Here is a 20,160-nt window from a genome sequence, read left to right as displayed (position 1 = left end):
TTCAAACCCAATTTTTGCCCAATCTTAAAACAATAAATACAACATACACATAATCGAAGTAATAATAATCCAAAGTATCATCTACAGTCGAATAGTAAAACAGCCACAGGGAACTATTGATACTTAAAGTAAATGAATAATAGAACTACATAGGTCTGAATTTAGTCTTAGTCTACATTTACATCACTGTTTTTTGTTCCCTTGGTTTTGTAGTTAAGTAGATGTGAATGTGTGTGTGTGTGTGTGTGTGTGTGTCTCTCTTTGAGAGAACAGTTCATCTGTCGCCTCAGTATCTGAGGACCTTAAGAGGTGAAGAGAGTGCAATCTGTTCTCTATGTGGACATTATTCAGTGGGACCAGTGTGTGGCAGGTTGAGTTTTATTCATAACTCAATATATTTACTTCCTTTCATGAAATCATGATATACATGTACACTTGTTTTGGATCACATCTGTTTAACATGCCCTGTTTATTGCAATAAATATATGACCAGCAACTTTCCTTGTATGTAATGTATTTGCAAACTTAAAGCTTTATTTCATCACATTTTCTCTCTCTGAACGAGGTGCTTTGGGTTTCCTGTATGTTCAGCGCTGCATCTAAATGCATTTAGATGCTCTTCTCTTCATACCTGCGGTACTTTCTGCCACTGAGCTCCATGGTGCAATAAGCAGCAAACAGCACACTGTGCTTTCTAGGACGTACTTCGTGCTTTTCACACTGCGGTCTTGAGCCCACAGTTACTGTAATGTTAGTAAGCGGGTGGGGGGGTGGAAAGTTGGTGATGTTTAACTTTTGTTACAGTTCAGAGAGGAGCTTATTCGCTCCATGCCTGCAGTGAATGATGCATCACATGTGATGGGATTAGACTAAAGAATCACAGCTCTGGTCTGCAGTTGCCTAAATGCATGGAGATACCAATAAAAGATAAAGAGTTAAATCACAGCTTTGATCCAATTGAATAAGAGGCTTATTATGTTCAAATATAAAGGTTGTGATACATTCCTAATGAGACCCTTTAATTAGTTTAAGTGGAATCAATTAAAGTCATAAGTGAAATGTCAGTAAGGAAATAGGGATAAAAGTTATTTTAAAGGATAGTCTTTTTTTCCTCTTTCCTGTTTCCTAAGACCTGCTGGGCTGAGAACAAAGCCTCCAGTTTGATTCTGTTGGTCTTAAAGCAGAGGTTTGGTAAAATAAACCAATTTATTTATTTAGTTTTCTGTTTTTAGAGGATCACATGATGATCAAATGATGTGTGTGTCCTCCGTGCCACAACGTTACAAACCTGTCAGCGAGTGTGACGAGCTCGTCCATTAAGATGAGCACTGCCGCTTCCTTTTGAGATTCTGATTCCCTCGTGATTAAAGGGTGACTTGAGCCTTTGTAAGAATCAAACCATTCGTTTGTGAGCTGTTTTTTTTTAATGATTTTTGTTTTTTAATTGGAACAAAAGGAGTCAGAAAATATTGGGAAAAGAACTCGCGAGCACTGTTGGTTATAAATCTTGTATTGGATTTCATGACAATAACAAACATGTTGAATAATATCGAGCGTTCTTTGTAACATTTGTGATCGAATACGATTGTGACGGGGAGCGGTTTGAGAAGTGCTCCTTTACCTCAGCATGGAGATCCAGTGTCCACAGTCTGCAGGACCCCCCCCCCCCCCCCCCCCCATCCCACCTTCTCTCTCCATTCACACACCATGATGATAAACTCAGGGGTCCTGCCACGTCAGCGCTTGGTTACAGTAAGTGCAGTGTGAAAAGGGCTCATTATTTTATTTTTATTGGTCGGTGATAAGGGGGGGGGGGGGGGGTTGTGAGGTTTTCAGCGAGGCAAAGCCGGGCCTCTAGGAGGGATATTCGTTCTCCTCTGCGCTGCGTCTTCCAAAGTCCATCCAGCCCTGGTAGTCTCTGTCCTTTATCCGGTGGACGGGGGCCGGACCACTGGCTCTGCTGCTGAGGGAGGATCTGACCTCGTAGGGGGAGCCTTGAGGGAGACACAGACGCAGCCGTCACTCTCACGCGAGCACACTGAATGAAGCGGGCGCGTTCGATGGCGTGCGCCGTGGAACTCGGGGGTGAGGAAGGGTCGAAAGTGACTCGCGCTGACTCACTTTGTCTCCGTGCGTTTCAGCGAGACCAGTGAGCTCAGCTCAGGTCTCCCGGTCACGCCGGGTCGGATCGAAAGAGATGCAGAGATGCGCAGAGACGGAGGGAGACGGGCGGAGGAGGCGGTACGAAAAGATGGAGGGAGGAGAGAGAGAGAGAGAGGGAGAGAGCTACAGGGAGGCGGTAGAATGGCAGATGGTGGGACTACGGGACTCGGCGTGAGCGATGGACGTTGGCACGATGGAAATAACAAGCCCAAAATGAAGGCTGCGTGTGTACTGAGGGGCGATGACTGGAGGCCTCTCGCTCTGATTACACTTTCCGCTCACCTGGCGCTGCCCACGCGCCCGCTCACCTTTGCTGGAGACCAGTCTGGCCAGCAGCTGGCTCAGGCTGTTCCGAGCGCTTGCCTCCTCCCGGAGTTGGTCGTAGCTGGCGAGGCGGCCTGAGGGGGCCGCGGGGGCCGAGAGGGCCTGGCGCGTGTGGAGGGACGAGGGGGGAGGCAGGCTGTCCGACACGAGAGCCTCACCCTCGGCTCTCTGTGACTTTAGAGCGCGGGGGGGAAACAGAGAGAAGGGGGGGGGGGGCGAGGGAAAGGGGCAGGTATCACATCTGTAGCATCTGCGTTGTATGGAGAGCGCAAAGGTGCAAGTGGGGCGGTCTTTAGAATCACTTAAGTCCACCATTATTATTATTTTGTGTGTGTGTGTGTGTGTGTGTGTGTGTGTGTGTGTGTGTGTGTGTGTGTGTGTGTGTGTGTGTGTGTGTGTGTGTGTGTGTGTGTCTTACCATGGACGGAGAGGGCAGACTCAGCGAACTGCTGGACAAAGCAGCCAGGAGAACACACAAACAGACACATACATTCATGACTGACATGAGAGAGAGGGGAGGGGGGGACAAAATACAGTTAAAAGAAATACTCCACATCTAAAGTGCCGCTGGTTGCTCCATACTTCTTGTCTCTCTTATTGTTCAGAGTGGGAGTCTGAGTGGGAAAAACCACAGGCAGTGGAGCGATAAATCTACGTTACGGTTACAGTAACACACCTCGTGAATATTATATTTTTAATATTTAAATAGAAATAGCACTGGTGTGACAAAGGGAAAAAAAGAAGATGGCATATAATGACACTTGACTCCAACATGGTATCTATTTGGAATTCACCATTAGTTGTGGGGAACATACTTTATAACAGAATAAGAGCAAATGTTCCCGTTACAAGAGTCAACACCAGTCGCTCTGAGGTTTTCAATCTCCAACGTTCATATCGCCCTGTTCTGTTGACCACATGTCCATTGTTCAACAATTCATTTTTTTAAGTGAATATTTCAAGAGTTACAGAAGCAAAACTCTTAATAATGTTTCCTTCAAGCAATGTGAGTCCGTCCCTTAGTGGCTCCCACAAGGTCAGTTCTCCACTGGTTATTTTTCACTGGACATGATGAACATCAGCTCTCTATTTAAATCCTTTAAAACTAAATGATATCTAGGATTTTAACTGTTATTTTGCTAATGTTCCTGGATGCGACAGGCCGTTTGAATAATTGTGTTTGAATTGACACAGTGGAGGTATAAACAGTCATTCTCCTGATGCTAATATAATTCCTTTTAGCAGCTGGTCATTGTCTCTAATTCATTATTCAGTGAGCTGGTAATGATGCGGTACTGTAACGTTTGTGAAAGCCCACCACTCTCCCCATCTCATTTCTCTAACATTTTTTACATTTTTTATTTTTTCATTAAAACAACTTTATTTTCACTTATTGCACAAAGATGAAAACTGTTTGAGTCTAATTGGCATTTTTCCCGCTACTTTTATTAATGAGCCCCGATCTTGTCTGGAATTTTTGCTGCTTTAATGGGCCAAGATTCACAGAAAATGCAATATTATATATATTATATTCAAACAATACTTTTTATTCACGCAAAAGAGAACCGACACAATTCCAATCTCATAATTGGATTATTTGCACACTCAGATAAACAATTATCTTAACAATTGCAAGTTGGCCACCTGCCATACGCACTTCATGCATTCATTATTAATTATAGCATATCATTATTCATTATTATATTTAAAATACTGGTATATTCATGTAAAAAGATTAAAAAAAATAAAAAAAATTAACTTTTCGGATTTGCCACATTTCAGGTGTGATGATTTGATTATTTATTAAAATTATTAAAAAAGAAAACTCCATAAAGCACCACAAGCCCGTATTTCATCATCAGAGTTTTCTCCTACCTGCGGTTGTTGCCATGGACCAAGAGATGCTGAGTGTGAAGATGCTGATCTTTGCTCCTCCAGTGTTCAGAGTGAGAGTGAGTGAGCAAGAGAGGAGATCCTATTTTATACTGACACACAGGAAGGGGGAGGGCTCTGGATATATGGGAGGAACCTGCTGCCAGCGCAGAAACTAAAAGCACTGACGCATTGAAAGACGCAAAAGTGCACACATGCTGCAAACACACACACACACGTTGACGATAGGAAAAGGGTCATGAAAAAGGTTGCAGCTTCAATTGTGCGCCTCCTCCTCGAGTCTCCTCCATCCAAGCAACACTCATACACAGGTATCGAATGATCTCATTTCCTCAGGAAGGTTCCTAACTAAGGGAAATGACCCGGAAGTAGCGTGAGTGGCCGCCATGATGCGAGCTGTTTGGATCCTCTAAATGCTGAGGAACGGTTCGAAGCTTCCCTGCTTTGCTCCTTTACCACAAGAACCACTGGACGTCCTTTACAAAAGCAAAAGAGATAATTCTGTCCCACAATAATTTTTAAATAACCTTGAATGATTCAGCCTTTCCTGAGAAAATAACGACCATGACCGAGCACCGTAGATCGTGTAGGTAACCGTTTGTAGAGCCTCGTTAATAACGTCTGCATGACTCTCGGTTTCCTTTTCCTAACTCCTCATGAATTCTCCTAACCATCTTTCCTTGACCCCATGACGTTTTTGCACAGAGGACCAGGAGGAGTGGAGAGGAATAGATTATAGGAGGCAATTTCCTTTTTAAACATTTCAATCCAGCCACCTTAGAGTTACAAAGACAACGAAAAGTCTGTGAGAAAGATTGTCTTCTGTGAATTTGTATTGTTGATGTGCACATGGAGGAAATGAAGTAGAATATTTAAACAAGTTTTTCTTTCTCACTGAGCAGAAGCGGCGTGCAGGTCAGTGGCCTCCGATTTCAGCAAATGCAAAATGGCACCAGCCTCTCTCAGGCATGAAAGGCCATGGCAATTTCATAAGTGACTTCTTTCTGCGGCTTTCTTTTCTTCATGATGCAGCAACACAAATCACTGATGGACGTTTTACAAAAATGGTCAGAAACGGGTCAGAATGTAATTCTGAGAAGTTTATTGAGCATTTATTGGCTGATCAATGTGCTCCAACTGACAAATGAAGCGTTGCTAATAGAGTTCAGGGAAACGTGTTGTTGTTTTTCGTCCCAGCATGCATCACTCATGCTGAGTCCTATAGTCCCACCATCTGGCATTTCATGTATGTCTGAGATTTAGGTTGCGGTAGAAACACACAACTTCACACAGCCATTATTCCTGTTGTGTCTCTTTAGATTCTAGTCTGCTTGCAGGGTTTGTCCAGATCATTTATAGTTCTGCAGTGGTTCCTCTGCTGGTGAAATTGTATCTTCGCCAGGCTTTGCTGGCTAAAAATAAAGTTGTATAAGCTCACAGCCTATAAGCCATAAACGACATCAAATTGGGAATTTTCAATTTTCACTAAAGCACCAAAGACGGATATTTAGTAAGCATGCATCTGAACTTACATAAAGGCAACACACGTGGATTAAGGTGTTGACAAGTTACACTGAAGACCTTTGTCAGCGTGAGGGAGGATGGGTGAGTGGGTGAGTGGGTGAGTGGGCTTTGTGGAGTGTTTTAGGACTATTCCAGTATGTTAATGAGCTAACATTAGCCTGTTTGCTGGCGTTGTTTAACCTGTGATGGAGCATTTTGTGTTTTGTACTTTGATCGGCACCTGTCTAACTCCTGCAGACACGTGGACACACACAGTCTTTGGATATATGGCTCTCCGTGTTCAAACGCCTGCCTTTCCTTCTCTGCTGCACAAAGCGCTGTTCTGTTCCGCTCCAGCGGCTTTTAAAATGTGATCCGCTGCATCAAAAGACACCGAGAGTGCTTTTCAGCTCACAGGCAACTGAGCAAACGACAATCTCCTGCAGAGGGTTTCATTACAGCTGTGGGCCTCACCAGACAACCTCTGTGTGCTGTGTGTGTGTGGGGGGGTGGGTGGGGGGAATAAAGGGGAATAGTGTACAAATAAGGAAGAAGCTACATTCTTTGTTTTACATGTTGCAGTTTCTATCACACTGTATTCTGTTGCCTCGTCAAATCCCTCTCGTGTCCACTAGAGGGATTAAAAAAAAAGAAATGCGCTTTAGTTTTCACAATTGAACTGCTTTGTTGAGTTAACAAGAAAACACAACATGATAAAACCAAATACATTTTGAAATGAAACAACTTCTTGAAAAATGGAAACTAGCGAACAAAGTATCGTGCTTCGCCAAAAGGTACTTTACCCCGTGTGTCTTCATGCCCGGCTGACTGTGTAGCACACAGGTCCCACAGGTACCTCTCCTGGAATGAGCAGTCTGAAAAAAGAGACCGGAAGGCCAATTACAGGCAACTCCGAAGGTAACGAGGACGTCACTGTCGTCGTCATCAAAGAAAACAGACGGGGCCTTTTTAAGGAATCCGTGCTTGTTTATTCCCTCCCTCCCAGTCGTGAGTCACGGCTCTTCTTGAGTTAATTGCAGCGTTGTGTCGTGTGGGACAGAAGCCTCTTCAGTAGACGGAGCCTCTTCTCTGCTCTAATCCGCCGACACGAAGGGGAGGGCGGGGGGGGTGGGGGTGGGGGAGCAGAAGTAAAGATGGAGGGGGCACGTGGGAAGATACAGAAATGATGTTTGGTAAAAACATTTATCAAATCATCTCATCTGAATGTACAACAAGAACTGTATTACTTCTGAAAATGAAGTGGCTTAATATGGTGCAGACTGTCTGCGGCCCCCTGGGAGCCCGTGAAAAGACAGACGGTTTCAAATTATAGAAGCAAGTACTCGTGTAACGTGCAAATGAGTGTATGTGTGTATTATGTGCTAAGTTGTCTTTCTCCATTATTCATAAATCTAATTTCTTTAAAGTTTGATACGTTTTTTGCAACATTAATGATGACCTCTTAACTCCAAATATTCATTATTTACATGTTGTCCTCTGGGGGGGCTATGTCCTAACGAGGTTTGAGCTCCACCCATCAGAGTTCCTGACAGACGACAAATGTTTCTCTGCGGATGTGTTTGGACTTGATTTCCTATGCAGGATTATAGTTGTAATCCGTGAGGTCAGGCTCGGTTCGCACTGCGAGGTGTCACTGATGCGTCTTCAAAGTGACATTCTCAGGCTACTTTTACTTGCATTTTATTTTCCAGTATAGTCGTTTCTTTTTTCAACACCAAATGAAAATAGTTAGGTTTTGTGTGGGCAACCTTCACAATGTTAGTTCCTGTGAATGTGTTTATCTGAGCAGCAATAACTCTGAGAAACATTCACTCTGAAATGAAAATGAAAAGATGTGTCTGGATGCCTGGGTTAATATACTAAACTGAGTTATTGCTGGTCTTACCCAACAACATTTTACTGTTGTGGTAAGGCAGGTAGAGGGGCGGCCCACTATTAGGACCCAGGTTAAGGGGCGGAGCTTATAAAAGGGATTGGAAGCTCACTGGGGAACGTCATCCTGGTGATTTACACACCTGAGGCCACCTGATTGGGTAAGCCCTGCTTTACTCTACCTGCCGAAAAACAAGATGTCCATACTGAATATGTTTTAGTCAATAACATGAAACCAATACATTTAGTCTTGCTTGGCAAGGGGCAATTACCTCAAGCACCTGTTCCAACTGTGGAAGGGACAGTAAGCAAGTCCAGACAGGTAGATGTTCTCCATGGATGCGTGTGATATTTTAAACATGAATGTGTTTCTCTTGTTTTTAACTGACATGCGAGACAACCACTGTTTTCCCCTGTTTGTTATATGCTTCGCTTCTTAATGAGCCGATTGCATGGGCCTTTTTATGTGTTGTTTTCTGCAGTGACAGAGCAGCCATCTTGCATGTGTTGTGTGGTTAATGTGTATTGTGGTATTGTGCGGTTTGTTTATGTCATCTTCCTTGCTGGGATTGGATTTTGTTTTAACTTCTACTTTCAAATAGTTTAACACCTTCACACTGAGTTAGTCACATGGTCTATTTTCTTTGTTGTTTTTGTTTGATCTAGATATTAAATGAACAGTTTAATCTTATTGACTTTAATCGTATTTGAAGAGTTGATTTATTGGTTTAGTTCATTTAATAAACAGTTTTCAGTCTGTAGTAGATTTCTTGCACACATACTGGAAAAAATCAGAACGGAGTCTAAAAGGAGTCGGGGATCCGACACGATGAGCTCTAACGTATATTACTACATTAAAGTGAGCCAAGGTTACACTCAAAGTTAAACCGTCTTTAAAAACAATGGTCATTTTGAAAAAAAGTCGGAATGTCTTTGGTTTTCCTCAGTCAAACAACGTTTTGTATTGAAAAGAGGAGCCAGTCTTCATCCCATTAATGTCTGTTGAATAAAAACGGCGAGTGACTGATCTTTGCTTGGGAAAAGTTGTGAACTATGTTGTTCATCTTGACGGTTTGGACTTTCACCGACACTATAGCAACAATGTGAGAGTTGCCCATCAACAGACTGAGAAGTGAAAGGAGAGTCAAAGAGAGCGGACTTTTTGTGTGAATTGATGGTTGGGATTCCTTTAAACAATAGAAGACGCACTCTTCTTGACTATTTGTCTCTGTTATGGTCCGGGCCTCCGACAGTAGCATGTAGTGGAAAACACACAATGGGTTTGAGGAAAAATATACGTATATTTACCCCTTCCACAGGAATGATAGAATCTACTCTGCAGCTAATTATGATATGATGAAAAAGAACAAACATTCCATCACCACCTGATGTCAGCCCCCCTTGGAGGTCCCGACCCCCAGTTCGTACATGCTGTTAAAAGAATCAAATTTTAAAAAATGGCATTTTTGTAGCGTTTGAGAAAACTGTTAGCAAACAATAAAAATATTACATGATATACTGAAATAATCACTTCAGGGAGCCTCTTATGGGCGAGATGGGTCTTTGTAGATTGGTTAGTATGTGATCCATCATCACATGGATAATGAAATAACGACAATGATGGATCAGACACGCACACACACACGCACACGCACACGCACACACACACTGTTACCCACGTATTGCTCCGTCCCTAAGGGTGTAAAATCAATGAATCCTAAAACCCAACAAAGTGTCGGAGTGAGCGTTCCATCCGATGGTTACCCATGTTTGTGTTTACGTGGTCCTTTAGTAATAAGGGGCTCTACTACTGTGAGGCCGTATGTGTATTAACTCTCCTGGAACAAACAGATGACAGTGTGTGTGTTACTTCCTTCCTTCCTTCAGGCAGCATGGCACCAATACAGAGGTGACACACCATTAAAAAGATGGCACAAAAAGGAAAATTAAGAGGTGCCACCTCTTATAGACCATCAAATAGAGACAGTGAGAGAGAAACTGTGATATCACAAACATCTTGGAGATAAATGGGTATAAAGTTATTGCTGCACTATTGTGTAAAAATCAGAAACTTAATTCTGTAGGACAAGAATCATTTGTACCCCATTGATTTGGACTTCATGAGAAGAAGAAATGCTTCTGCAGAATGTACTTGAGCTCACAGGGGAAAATAAGTTAGAAGCTAAGCTAATATAAGAGATTGCAAGCAAACAGGAAACACACCAAGGAAAACAATCAGATGTATGTACACAGTATAGCTTTTATTGCATGGTCTCCATTCCCTCTAACAATGCACTTTATAAGTCTGCGTGACTCAGGAGCTCTGATCTGATCTGCCTCACTGATCAATTTGATTAATGTTGTGCCCATAAATGTTGCACAGAGGCTCTGAGGTCATGCATAACCGTATTGATAGTAGCACAGAGGTAGGTGTTTCCAGAAGGCCGAGAGACGTCCAACGTCCCCCACAGATGTTCAGTAACCGTTCAGAGGATCCCAGATGCACACATTATACAACAGTGCGTCTGCAGACACACAATCGCTTTACACACACACACACACAAACGGAATCCTCAGTCATCAGCGGTGTGGGTTTGGGGATTGCTCGGCATAATGCAGACGTCCGTTGCATGTGAACCACTCAATCAACGACCTATTGTCACTCTTCTCCGTGTAATTTGATCGAGAGCAGCTGGGCGAGCAGCACAAATATTCCTCATTGATCCCGCTTGGTCGTTCATTCAGCCCTCTGCACTGCTCTCAGCTTCAGGGTTTTCCGTTGCAATGGCAGCTTGGATGGAAGTGGGTTTTAAGTTTGCATTTGTTAGCCCTATTTACTCATTTCGATGGCTTACCTCGCATGATCATTTATTGAAATAGGTCTTTGGGAAATGCACTTATCTCAGGTCGGTTCATGTGTGGTGCCTTCATGCGGCTTAATATTTCTTCTCCAGTAACTTGCTGTAGTTTCATATTTACCATACAGGCTTTAAACTTGCAGTAACTCATGGAAAAAAAAGCTAAATGTTGAACTATTCCTTTGAATGTTATCTCAAGTTTCTTTAGTTAAAGTTGACTAATTCAGAATGGAGCTTTGAATTTGTTCTAGTTTAAGTGACCAAATTACCATTGCTTTAAACACATGTGTTTATACAATGTCAAATTGTCAGTTACTATCAACACTGCTGATTCTGATGTCCTTTGCTAGATTTGTACTTTTATGAGTTTCTTAAAAGGCTAAATATAATTTGACATTTGAAAAGTGTGAAGTTAAGTCCCAGTAAGTCAGCAGTAAACGGCCAGGCCTGTTAATTGCATTCACATATTGTCATTTCTAACAGTCACATCTATAAATGGAGGTGTCTCCTGAAGACACACCATTAAAATGTTATTTGGAAGAGAAAAAGAAGACGAAGAACAGAGGACACAAACATTTTCACTGGTCTAAGTGCAAGAGTCAAATTGACAGCAGCTGACTTTTGGTCACTGGAACAAAACACATTTACATATTTTTGTCACGACTGAGTGAATTTGATCTTCAGACGAGAGTGGGCGTAAAATATTCAGCTGGTACGCCTCCTAATCCCTCTGAACCAGATGTTGGTTTACATGCGTCTATTCTCGATGGCTGAGGAAATAAAACGAGCGGCTTGTTGGCGCAATCAAATGGACTTTAGTCTGACACACCGGCCTATTTGTTCATGTTTACTCTATTCAAGGTATTAGGCTGCAGCTTTATTTATGTCAAGTATTTTATATTCCACAAATCTGGGGAGGACTGATGGCCTGCATAGTTCTGTGTTTAATTGACCTCAGTTCTTTTCCTCTTCAAAAGTGTATAACAGATACAACAGCAAACATTTAATAATTTTATAATAACTGACTATATATCTTACATATATAACCATAAATATAGACAACTTTTTAAGCTGTGATATCAAATTGCTTTTGCGAAAATAGGGCAAAATGGCTCTAAACAAACCTTCACGTTTGTATTTTTCCAAGTACTTTTCTTTTTTTCTCCCACATTTGTGAAAGAGGGTCAAAGAGGCGTCATTGCTGGTCCAAATCCAGAGGACTTGAGGCGCAGGGCGTCGGGCTCTGATTGTGGGGATGGATGATTGGGGAAGGAGGAGAGAAGTTGGAGTGGTTATGAGTCCCTTTCCCTCTCATTAGGAACAAAGAAGCTCTCATCGGACACACACAGTGACGGTGGTTTTAAAAGATGCCTTTTTGGTAGCGTCCCCGTGCTGCCACGTTGGGTTGGAGTGTTGTGTGTGCGTTGACCTTGTCCGTTTTTCACTTTGACAAACGATCTCTTTGAGCTTTAATGAAAACGTGTCTAGCCTTGGTAAAAAGAAATCCCCCAAAATTTGCGTCAAACTGGTTTCGCTCATTGCATTTGTGACCAATTGGCCGATAACCGGTTTAAAGGAGACAAAGCGATGGAGGACTCTGTGGAAGCTACGATTCAATATGTGACCAGAAATCACGGCGGTTCCTCAGGATAAAGACAAAATCTTTACTGCAGTGAATCAAATTGTCCCCTTTGCATCCGTTTTTCAGACCGAGTAATGTTCTTGGGTAGATGTGAAGCCCTTTACTAGACTTTTAACAAAACCAGGCATATGTCATGTAAATTCCTAGCACACTGCAAACATGACAAAATGAATTCCACTCAAACCAGAATTGGTATGTACGAAATCCGGTGGCTTGTTTTTGTATTTTTATTTCGTGTCGTGTGCTTTTGGAGGATACGTTCCTTCCACGTCGGAATGCTCAAAGGAGATGAAGCTGTTCTGTGCCTCGTAAAACACACGGCGTGTGGTTGCTCCTGCGAAAGAACAAATGTGTTGCCATCCTTATTAGGGATTTCTTTTTGAGAAATCCATCAGTACGGATTGTTCTTTTTAAAAGTTAATACAATTTCAAACCAGTTTGACTCTAAACGTCCTAAATGTCATTCTGAACTGACGTAAGATTTTCGACTGAGGAAGTTTCTGCAGTTGGAGATCATGCAAAGTAGATGATGAGTATACATCAGACTGTTCAGAGAGGAGAAGCTTGGAGTGAAAGCTGGAAACCCACATGCAGGAAGACGGTGAGTTTAGGCCACCAGAGGAAATTAAAGAAAGCTTTATGTGACCGAACCCAAGCTGACCTCAAGTGTACACAGAGCCCTTCAGAATCGGCACGTAAGAAGCGACTACTAAGGATTTTCAGTTTCCGTTTAGTCATTATCTCTTAGGAAATACTTGTGTTGTGCAGGAACCGCAAGTAATTGCTGCTCTACCGTTGTGCCACCTGCCATCTTCCACGACACGACTGTGCGTGTCGTTTTCTATCCACAGAAAGGGAACCCGCTACGTAGGGAGAAGTCTCGCTGTAGGGAGAAGTCTCGCTGCGTAGGGAGAAGTCTCGCTACGTAGGGAGAAGTCTCGCTACGTAGGGAGAAGTCTCGCTTCGTAGGGAGAAGTCTCGCTGCGTAGGGAGAAGTCTCGCTGCGTAGGGAGAAGTCTCGCTACACAGCTTCTGAAAAGCTGACGCCAAAAGACTTTTATCCAGTTCTCTTGATGTAGATCTGCTGTGAATCCATCTGTTGTGGAACAATGTGCGGTCCAGCTCATCCAAACCTTCGTGCATGTTCCCATCTCTGGCTCCAGTCTCCACCCAGCGCACAGGTCTCTGCGTTTGGGCTTTTTAGCTCCAGAATTGACGCGAGAGGGTGGAGCATTTAGGCATCCAAAAATGCCATTTTAATCTATTTTATTTTTCCATGAGCAGGAGGCACACTGTGAAAGTGTTAAAATTGTTTGACAAAAACACACCGCTCACAGACGGGATAATGACGCTGTAGTGACCTGACAACCTTAAAGCCTCCACGGTCTGAAGCATACGCCATCTATTCAACTCCAAAAGTGAACATGATGTACTAAATGAACCTCGCGCTGTATTTAAGGCCACTTTAAAAGTAGCAAAAGTAAGCTCTTTTGTACATTTCTTCTTTACCACTTGGATGAGGAAAGGAGTTGTTAGATTCACGTGCCTGCCGAGATCTTTGAGCAAAACTTCCCGGTTGAAGGGCCTGTAAGACGATGAGCCGGTTTTCTTAATGGATATTGCAAACTTTTTTAAAGGTGCAAGATCATAGCTTGGCAGTACCTACTGTGTAGGTGGATTGAGAGCAGCAACCAATTTCCTTTCCTGCTCAGGTGGACGTTACTCCTCCACACCGTTGCATAAATAACGGATAGTTGCTGCTACAATAATGCTTTGAATCTTGTATATTTCTCCATTAAGCAAATGCCAAGAGAAGAGGAGCCGAGCTCTGAGGAGGCCCAGCGCCTGTTTTGGCTGTGCTTTTTGAATTGAAGAAGTTACGTTTTTTCATTTTGACAGTTTCAGAAATATCTGATATCATGCTGTGGAAAGTGACTAAAGCGTTTTGATTATTTTAAAAGCCGTGTGTGTTTCTGAAATATTTTCAACACAAAGATGGCTCAAATTGTGCAACAGTGGAACATAGTATGACGTTTACATTCCGCTGTTATTTGTGTAGAGCCTTGCATTTTTAGTGAACTGTGTCTAATCTAATTCTAATTATATTTTAAAAATCTTTAATCCCATGTAAGATATGTGATTTTGCTGATGTGGTTGGGAAGAGAGAGAGAGAGAGAGAGATCTGGATTGACCTTTAAGGGGGGAGAGAGCGGTACGCAGGAGCCTTCAGCTCTACTTCCCTGACATCGTTTCACAGCTTCTTCTGGTCTCAAAGCATGAGACGGTGACTACATCTGCATTTTCAACCACTGACTCTACGTAGTGCACACAGCTGGAAACCATCCATTGCTGCGTGGAAGCATGAATCACTGCATGTGGAACAATGTGGATTTTTCGTAATCTTAATAAAACCTCTCAGTAGTACATAATCGACTTGATGTGTGGGTCAGATTTCACTCATGATAGTATCCAATAAAGATAGATATCAACGATTACAAAATAACTGCCCCCCCCCCCCCCCAAATCATCATTGGCTAGACCATTTGCATAGAAGAGTGGATCCAAACCCAGACCCCTGAGGCTGACCAACAAAACAACACTGTTTAAAACTTTATGGCATTCACTTCATCAGTTCACATTTTAATTCCTGCTCAATACGGCTTATTTCACGCACATCACAAGCTTAGACCTGAGAGCAGAGAACTAATTGGAGCCCAATTCTGCAGTTCCATCCTCACAAAGACACCACACAGAATCAACTTCATAATTCCTTGTCTCTGCAGGCGGGTGTCGACACACATGACTTGCGGTACAGTTGCTCTCTGTGCGGATTAACCATTCAAGCTTATTAAATCGCTAGGTAACGTAGTCCATGGTTGTGGAATTGGCCTTAATTAACCCACCCTTTTTATTACGAGACTGGAAAAAATTGTAAAGGCATTTAGTGTTGAAGTGATGATCAAGATCACCATAGCAACTCATGGCGCAGTGCATGAAGAAATCATGGACACGGTTTCATACGTAAAGGAAAGAAAACTGTTGAAACCTTTTGTTGCATTTTTTTCAAAATGAAGGCCTTTAATGTAATAGAGAGGCAGTCTCTTGATCCATATAACCTGTATCCTCATTATCTGCTGCTGACGTAATGTAGGATTAGAAGAATAACCACCATCTTGGAATAAAGCCAACATCCTATGACATAGTGAATATGTATAAACAATAAATCTAGTAATAAGTCTTAAATCTGAGTGTTTTGTCACACTTCTGCTGAAATATTACTGAGGTTTGGATCAAGAAAAAGAATTTTCTAAACTTGGGTATTTAATGGACTTTAATGACAATTGCTTTGTTCCAGACATTGTTTCAGGGCGTGTTGTTACAGATTAGGTACGCCCCGACAGGGAATTATCACTTAATATCTCTTCTGTTGTCCAGTAAATAGAGCCAGCAGCCACTTATCTAACAGAAAGCATACAGTACATACACAGGTAGGTAAACATAGATAGTAACTAATTAATCACTATCACTGAAATAAATAAATGTATCTTTGCCCTTTCAGATGTAGGATTGAATACGGAGCTCCATCAATAACCCAGAGTGCTGCCCTGACCACACACCAGCTCACACACATGGTCTGCTGCACCCTATGATTATTACCATAATGGCTTCCTGTAAGAATGCTAAGCAGCATGATAGGTAGGGGTCATTAGTGGCACAGGTGGGATCATAAATCACATTTAACACTGAACTTTTCGTTAATGATAATCACACAATACCAGACCGCATGCATCCACTTGTGCAACATGGAAATTCTTTTTTAAGGAGCTTTTTAAAATGTCAATTTCTGCATACCAAAGGGGTACAAACAGCATAATGGTACAATTTATTGTAGCCAGAATATGCATTGAAAACCAAAATGTGTTGCTTCTTATGTAAGCCGCCCTGTTCTTATAACAGCATATGTTTCATTAGTGAGTATAAACCCTCCATCACAACTGTTTGTGTTTTGAAAGGTTTTTGAAACATTGCATTGCAAGAAGAGCCACTTCTGATTTAATAGTGTCTATAAAAGTGCAGATCCCCTGAGCATCGCCACCGAGGTTTGATCCATCTTCTCAACAGGAAAATCACAAAGCCAAATTGTCCCATTTACAGCTTGACCACAGTGTTACTCAAGAGAAAATGGTGTGTCAGTGTTGGGCTTCTTTGTTCTCCAGTGTACATTGATTAAAACCTGCGTTCGCTGTTCAACCAAAAACATCCAATATTAAAATAATCAGCGAGAATGTTGCAGGCGATGGCTGCCTGTCTTACTCTGACAGACGGAGCGCCCTGATTGGAAAAGCAGCGCCGTGCCTCTGCATACTAACAACGGGCATGAACTCAAAGTCAAGTGGGCACAACGGGTGTCTGTCTCTGTGTGTGTGTGTGTGTGTGTGTGTGTGTGTGTGTGTGTGTGTGTGTGTGTGTGTGTGTGTGTGTGTGTGTGTGCGTCAAGCATAGAAACGCATGAAAAAACTGTGTGTGTTGCAGTGCCAACGCGAGGTTTGGGGATGAGTGTGTTGTCGAGGCGCTGTCACACTGCCGGTAGGACACTCGAGTTAAAGAAATTCAGCAGCTGAATACTGCAGGAAAAACTCAACGCTTTTGAACTCATGTTGAGATACACGCTGTATTGTTTTCACAATCTCTTTCAGGGATTGTGGCATTTTGGTCAATGAGAGGCTCTAGATCAATGTCGGGATATTGGGGGACATTTCTTATTGGAACGTCACTTCAGGTTAGAGTCCAGCATCCTGAAACTCCGTAATCATGGTGGCAAAAGTCATCACGCAAATACTCCCGTAGCTCGCTGTAGCTCGCTGCAATCGGAATCAGCCTTGGAGCTTTTGTCTGAGACGCACAAAAATACGCACACACGCACATTCAGACCAACATCTCAACCTTCTGTTGTAAAAAGGATAATTCCTCAGATTCTGCAAACATCTGAATTACAACCCACTGTACCTGCCCAGCATCTGCACAAAAACACAGGTTGTGCAATGTAAATTATTGGTGGTCTGGTTCCTCTCCACAAAAACATCATTTTCATGAGATGATTTTTATTTCTGATGTTTGTTTGTAGAACGCTTTCCGTCATTGTTCTCAGGGGTTCTTCTTTCTGTTGGTTACGTGCGCCTGCTATGATGCTGTCAGTGGAGACTTCAGTAGCCAATCAAAGATCAGCTGGCTACTGTACTCAAAAACCATCACAATCAAAAAATGTGCAATTTGGGTTTGGTCCGTTTCATTCTTTTAATTTCATCTAATCAAACAATATACGTTTAGGTGGATTCAACAGAATATGCATGAACATACGTTTCTGTGACGCTTAAAAAGCCTCCAGACACCGACTGTGAAGCTCTCTCCGACCACCCTCCTTCCGTCCCTTTTCCTCCGCTGTTGACCATTACGCGTAGCCATAAACACATTAGGACGTAACCGCGAAAGATGGGCGCCATAAAACCCCCTCACACACAGAATGTGACCCTAATGTGTGTTGAGCACACAGGTCGGCAGGATGTCCAAGCGGCCCGGAGAGGAAGGCCGATAAGGAAGCCGACGAGCTTCAGTCGTTACCAAGCGAAGCGGTGACGGTAGACGTGAAAACCCTGCGTTTGTTGGTAGTTTCACATACAATAAAATATCACCGTATCATTATTAATTGGAGCAGTTAGGATTTATTGAACGCAATTCAGTTGCCACAGAAAACGTCTCTCAATTACTCAACAAACAGCAGTCGGTCATTAAATGTGGTGGCTTATGGGTTGTATTGAGAAACATTTTCAAATTGTATTTTAAATGCTTAATGTTTAACAAAAAAGTTAATAACTAGAAAAATAACTAGTATATGCATCACATTTTTTTTAAACTTGTAGCAGACTTCATTTATTTTGACACTGTACTGTTGGCAAATTACTGTGAAAATAGTACTCTTAAAATGTTGGTATTTGTACTGTTTTAAATGTTACCATGTGATGAGTAAAGACTCTTTTATAGTGACGATGGTAGTGGGCCACTCCTCGGTGGAGTGTCCTGATTGGTCAGCCTGGGTCATCAGCGCTTTAGAAGCAGATCCATCAGCTGTTTCACTGCCTTACAGCTGGATCCAACCAGCACATCAGTTCATTTTGTTTTGCTTTGGCAAAAATCATTGATCTGAAGCAACCCCGAAGCGTTTGTGCTTTTTAGTTTAAGGTTTGCTTCTGATGTTGTGAGTGCTCTCAGCACCTCAACAAATGTTACAATTTACATTTCTGTGACTGCCGTGGTGTAATCACAGCCTTTTAAAAGCAAGATAAAGCTCTGCGATGTATAAAACTACATCTGCAGCTGCCCCCGGGTTCATTTTGAAAGGTAGACTTGGGAGGTGGGACTTTTATTACATTCCCTTCCCTAGTTCTCTCACTAATGCACAACATATCAGGCTTTTCAGATAAAGTACCCATATTATTCGTAGTATCCTCTTCAGTACTTGTAGTCTTGTTTGCACCCCCTGAATCTGGCGTTCGGTCTCTTGTTGCCATATCCGACTTGTGTACCTGCTTAGCATGGTGACATCAATCTGACCTGGCAGCCCCGGCGTCATATCAGCACAGTCACAGCTCAGACATGGGGGGAGAGATTTAGAAAGACTTGGGTTATTAGCCTACTTCATGCAGGAAATGAATTCTCCTCTTTCATGCTTAAATTATTATACACACGTTGATATAATAATACTTTTTCTATCCTAGGGCAAACAAACAAAACACACAAACCAATAAAAGATTCGGAGTTTATCATAGCAGCACGATGTAAAGCATGATTCAGCAGCATATTAATTACATCTCCAATCCTGTAATCGGAAGATAACAATGCATGTATTTAATGTCTAAATACTTGAGTCTAACCAACATAACTCCGCTCACATAAACAAAAGCGTCATCTCAGTCACTCATGTCATGTCATCGTGTTCTACATCCCTCCTGATGACGCAGGTGATCCGACCACAGAACGCTAAATATACACCCCGGTGTCACACAGCGTATCAACTGAATACATGCTGCAGAAGTGGACTTTTGGATGTGAATCTAGCTGGCACCATCATCTCCACCAGTAGGTTATTGAGATATCAGGCCGCTAGGTGATAGTTCCACGATCTCCACAAAGGTCGCAAAGAAGGCTTTTCAGTTCCAATATAGATAAATAAAAAATATTAGCAGCACAACCTGACTTATTTCAACGCAAAGATGTCCTTTTTTTTCCAAAAACAGGTAAATGTACAAACACTGAGGAGATGTATGGATGTTTTTCATGCTCATTTCATTCCTGCATGAAATGACTTTTTTCCACTCTGTTTTGGAGAAGATGAAATGCGGCAAAAATAGTGGGATTTTGTGTTTTTAGGTGTGACGTAGTTTTGTTTTTTGTGTCACAAGAAAAAAAAAAAAAAAAACTTTTACCCGGAGAAGTCAGACAGCGTCTGATGTGAGATGACGCTCTTTTCCCCTGGCAGACTGAGAGGAATGCAATAAACTTAATTTGACTTTATTAGAATTTGCCAAATAGCAAATTGAATCATCTCATTTCCATATTGTTATAATGATGATGTTGCAACACAGCTGTAACGAGTGGAGCTGGTGACGGGGGGGGAGACTTGCCTCACGCATCTGACGCAGTGGCCACAGCTCAGGAACGCAAAAACTCTCATTTCGTTGTTCCTTCCGGCGAGCTGCTAATCACATAATGGAAGTGAAAATACATTTAAAAAAAAAAACGGGCAGGAAATTGGCTTGTGCTCATATTTTCTCAAACAATCACAATATCATAGATTAGATAAACAAGAAAACAATGAAGAAATGACAG

The 20,160-nt window shown here is 42.3% G+C and overlaps 1 protein-coding gene across 1 annotated transcript; it reads right to left on the bottom strand.

Moving 5' to 3' along the window:
* Positions 1-1,040: 1,040 nt before the first annotated feature.
* On the bottom strand, positions 1,041-4,473 carry LOC119197104 (cholecystokinin-like). Its single transcript, XM_037453106.2, has 4 exons — positions 4,363-4,473; positions 2,906-2,985; positions 2,472-2,661; positions 1,041-1,994 (listed from the first exon to the last, which is right to left on the bottom strand). The coding sequence occupies exons 1-4, from the start codon at positions 4,376-4,378 to the stop codon at positions 1,855-1,857; spliced, it is 426 nt and encodes a 141-aa protein (XP_037309003.2). The 5' UTR covers positions 4,379-4,473; the 3' UTR covers positions 1,041-1,854.
* Between the last annotated feature and the right edge of the window lie 15,687 nt (positions 4,474-20,160).

This window comes from Pungitius pungitius, chromosome 11, assembly GCF_949316345.1.
Source record: "Pungitius pungitius chromosome 11, fPunPun2.1, whole genome shotgun sequence".
Taxonomy (NCBI): Eukaryota; Metazoa; Chordata; class Actinopteri; order Perciformes; family Gasterosteidae; genus Pungitius; species Pungitius pungitius.
This window is presented reverse-complemented; position numbering and strand designations above follow the sequence as displayed.